This window comes from Mus caroli, chromosome 1 (assembly GCF_900094665.2).
Source record: "Mus caroli chromosome 1, CAROLI_EIJ_v1.1, whole genome shotgun sequence".
Classification (NCBI taxonomy): Eukaryota; Metazoa; Chordata; class Mammalia; order Rodentia; family Muridae; genus Mus; species Mus caroli.
In genome coordinates, this window is record NC_034570.1 from 169,381,959 (window position 1) to 169,386,529 (window position 4,571).

The 4,571-nt window shown below is 44.3% G+C and overlaps 1 protein-coding gene across 1 annotated transcript in view; it reads right to left on the reverse strand.

Annotated features, from left to right (window-relative positions):
* Smyd3 (SET and MYND domain containing 3) overlaps positions 1-3,953 on the reverse strand; it is a 564,623-nt gene extending 560,670 nt beyond the window's left edge. The window contains exon 1 of the mRNA XM_021156846.2: positions 3,695-3,953. Within this exon, the coding sequence (XP_021012505.1) occupies positions 3,695-3,858 (164 nt within the window). The 5' untranslated portion in view covers positions 3,859-3,953. The remainder of the gene's footprint in view (positions 1-3,694) is intronic.
* Between the last annotated feature and the right edge of the window lie 618 nt (positions 3,954-4,571).

Genomic DNA, 4,571 nt, shown 5'->3' on the forward strand with positions numbered 1-4,571 from the left:
GAGGTCAGCCTGGCTTACAGAGTGAGTTCCAGGACAGCCAGGACTACACAGAAAAACACTGTCTTGACAAATAAAGCAAACAAAGAGAGTGTCTGACACACTAGTACATGCCTATAATTCCAGCATTTGGGAGTTAGAAGCAAGATAAGGAGCCGAAGTCATCTATCCTCAGCTACATAGCTAACAGCAAGCCATAGTGCACTATCAGAAAACTTTGTCTAAAAATAAACAGAGATAAACTTATAAATACTTAAATAAGACAGATAGACTTATAAATTAGTGCTAACCAAAGCACTAATCAAATGCAAAAAAAAAAAAGCATTTGTTCTATTTTTATCCCTTCCCCATAAATGTTGCAAAGTCCATGTTTTTGTTGTTGTTGTTGTTGTTGTTTTGGTTTGGTTTGTTTGTTTGTTTGTTTTGGTTTTTCCAGACAGGGTTTCTCTGTGTAGCCCTGGCTGTCCTGGAACTCACTTTGTAGACCAGGCTGGCCTTGAACTCAGAAATCCTCCCGCCTCTGCCTCCTGAGTGCTGGGATTAAAGGCGTGCACCACCATGCCCAGCTCAAAGTCCATGTTTTATTAGGTAATTGTATAATAGTCAAATAAGACAGAAAGATTGGGGCTGGAGAGATGGCTCAGGGGTTAAGAGCACTGACTGCTCTTCTGAAGGTCCTAAATTCAAATCCCAGCAACCACAAGGTGGCTCACAACCATCCATAATGATATCTGATGCCCTCTTCTGGCATGTCTAAAGACAGCTACAGTGTACTCACATTAAATAAATAAATAAATAAATAAATAAATAAATAAATAAATAAATCTTTGGACCAGAGCAAGTGGGACCAGAACTAGAAGAAAAAGTATCTGAAAACAGCTACAGTGTACTTACATATAATAAATAAATAAATCTTTAAAAAAAAAAAGACAGAAAGGTTAACAGAACATGGTAGCACACGCCTTTAATCCCAGCACTCAGGAGACAGAGACAGGTGGATCTCTGAATTTGAAGCCAGCCTGAGGTACATAGTAAGTTCAGAGCAAATAGTGAGACACTGTCAAAAAAAAAAAGGAAAAGAAAAAAAAGTTTGCAAAATAATCCTGCCAGACACTCATATTACAAAATGTCTGCTCTGCATTAGAACAGAAAAACTCAACAATACAATACCTTCTTCTCACTTTATAAGTGATGGTGAATAATAAACAAACAAACAAACTCCACGTACAAGAAGAAGAACAGGAAAATGTATTCCACAATGATGCACATCATTACTGATGGGAAACCACATGAAGGATGTACCAGCATTTCCCTAATACAGTTTTCAGTCTGCAGTGATTCTCAACTAGGCAGCTCAGAGCCCTACAACCATGGAAACGAGTGTGTTCTGTGAAGGGCTTGCTATTATAACTCAAGTGAATTCCAGCATTACATACAGCGTGACAACCCAAAGCAAGCACAAATCAACTGTTCTGTGTAAAGAACAAATAAGCAAGTATCTGCTAGCCAGCCTGAAGGATGCACTTGTTTGGATTCGTGGCATTTGTTCATAACCCTGAGAGATGAAGGCTGCCTCCTACCTTTTAGCCAAAAAGAACAATCCTTTCTCACCTGTCAGTTAAGGTAAGCAGTGGCCTGTGCTCAGCTAATCCAAGAAAGAGACCAATTAGCTTCCCAAAGAGCACAGCAGGGTGCTTGTCCAGGGTGCTACCAACAGGATGCGGACCAGACCACTACAGGGCAATTCTGACTTGGTTCCTGTTCATCTTCACGTCCAGGTTCCTCCCACCCTTAAAGCAAAGCTGAGAGTTCCCTAACAGCCTTTCAAGAAAATTTTTTTTGTTCTTGAATCACCATGGTTCTCGAAAGAAAAATGATAAAAGTTATGACGTAAGGGTCACAACTACCATAAAAGTCAGGCTCATTGTGTACTTTATTCTGGAAAATGGGAGATTCTTTCTAACGTATGACTCAAAATCAGCTCCAAGACAATGATATGTGTGTAGAACTCCAGTACTTCATACATACACACACACATACACACACACACACATATATATAACAAAATTTTAAAAAAGAACATCTCAGCCGGGCATGGTGGCGCACACCTTTAATCCCAGCACTCAGGAGGCAGAGGCAGGCAGATTTCGAGGCCAGCCTGGTCTACAAAGTGAGCTCCAGGACAGTCAGGGCCATACAGAGAAACCCTGTCTCGAAAAACAAAAACAAACGAACAAAAAAGAACATCTCAGGTTGAAGAGACAGCTCAGTGGTTAAGAGCACTGGCTGCCCTTCCAGAGCACCTGGGTTCAAAAGACAACCTCTGATCATTCCATTACTAATTTGTCATTGTTTATGATTAAATGCTCCTGCTCTACCCACTGAGCAACACAGCCTTCAAACTATGTCTGCAAGGAGGCTTACATCATCTTTACCACTTAATGCTACAGGACTTAAGCAGTAAGCTCTCTGCCATGAGGTGAGGTAGACCTACACTCTAAATAGCCTACAAAGTATGTAACACAATGAAGGAAGAGTCCTGCTTTCTCCAATTAGTCTGTGAGAAGGGGGTGCGTGACATTCGAGGCCGAGTTTTGAAGGGAGTGAATTGCTTTAACCCCACAAACTTCCCGCTGCTCTTTCAGCAACCAATCACTTGCCGGTGTGTGCATGTTATTTGAATCACCACTTGAGAAGATAACAGATAACATTATTATTTGCTGACTTTAAAATGAAATGCAAACCAAAGTCTTCAGTTATAAACCAAATAAGAATATTGTGGAAGCCGGGCTTCGGTAACAGCAAGACTTTAATCCCAGCACATGGGACAACGCAGAGGAGGCCAGCCTAGTCTACAGAGCAGCTACAGAGAAACCCTGTCTGAGGGGGCGGGGACTGAGGAGGGAGGAGAGGGGAGTGAGGGGAGTATACTGGAATGTATAGTAAAGCTAGAGTACTCCCCACCTCTACCCACCCCAAACACAGAGTGATGGGTCTGGAACCTACCTACCTCAGAGTCCGTATCCCAGTGCATGGTGGGAACCCGATGTGTGCGGACGGAATAGAAATCCTATAAATGCGTGTATATGTTACACAACTCTATAAACAGTAAAGCACCCTCCGCTGACACTGTGCTTCCAGACTTCGAAACACTGTCACATAAACTGTTGCATCTACACAGAGGTGGTGAGTTACATTTGTCCGCACAATCTCTAGAGGGCAAAGCACACCGCGAGACCTACGCTTCTAGAGTAGACTGTTTGCATCTCTTATTGTTACACGGTTAATTCTCATTTGCTCCACTCCTTAGGGATGTCTCATTCATCTTCCTAAACCCAAGGCACGTAAAATCCAGACCAGCAAAGTACAACATAAACACCAGGCTTCTCCCTCCTCCCGCAAGACAGGTCAGGCGGGGGCCTCAGTTCTGATCCTGACGTACACACCCTTACTCCTTCCCAGACTCACACCCCCCTGCCACTTCTGATTTCCGCAACCAATGAAGCTCGCTGCACAGGCTTTGAATGTTTTGTTCCCCAGCAAAATTATCTGCCCGACGCTTCCCCTTCATCTGCACCACTGGCTCCCCCAATTCCCACCGCAGCCTAGGGTGCTGCAGACACCCCACAGAGCTGTGCCCACGAGGCCCACCCCCACCCGCAGAGCCACGCGCCCCGGGCTCAGGTTCCGTACGTACCCCAGTAGACAGCGATCACAGACTACGCCACGACTCCCCTTGCACACAGTGTAAGCCAAGGGGTCGGAGCGGAAGAGCAGCTCCCCGGGACGCAGTGGAGCCACAGCACGCAGCCCGTTTCCCCGGTCGGCAGTCGTGAACTTTTCCACCTTCAGTGCCTCCATCCTTCCTCAGATCCACACCTCAGACCCGAACTGCGTCCCTCAGCTTGAGTCTCGTGTTTTCTGACTGCGCGCCTGCGTCCTGCGCTTGCGTACACCAGGGGGCGGAGACGAGCGCGCAGGTCCTGTGAGCATGCGCAGGAGGACCTACTACAGCTCGGGGTGGGGTGGTGTATTTGCTCCAGTATTTTATTCTGCGCTTTTTCTTTTTCTTTCTTTTTCTTTTTCTTTTTCTTTTTCTTTTTCTTTTTCTTTTTCTCTTTCTTTTTCTTTTTCTCTTTCTTTTTCTTTTTCTTTTTTTTCTCTTTCTTTTTCTTTTTCTTTTTTTTCTTTTTCCTTTTCTTTTCCTTTTTCTTTTTCTTTTTCTTTTTCTCTTCCTTTTCCTTTTTCTTTTTTTCATTTTGAGACGGAGTCTCACTATGTGTAGCAAAGACTGATCTGGAGCTCTCTTGTCAGACCAAGGAACCTCTCTATTTGGACCTCTAACTCACAGGATTCTGCCCGCCTCAGCCTCCTCAGTTCTGCAATTCAATGTGCGCTCCACCACGCCCAGCTTATTATGCAAATTTTAATGCATAGTGGAAAAAAAATGAAAAGAGCCCATGGGTGGTGGCACACACCGTTAACCTCAGCACTGGGGAGGCAGAGACAGGAAGACCTCTGAGTTTAAAGTCAGCATGGTTTATAGAGTGAGTTTCAAGACAGCCAAGGCTATA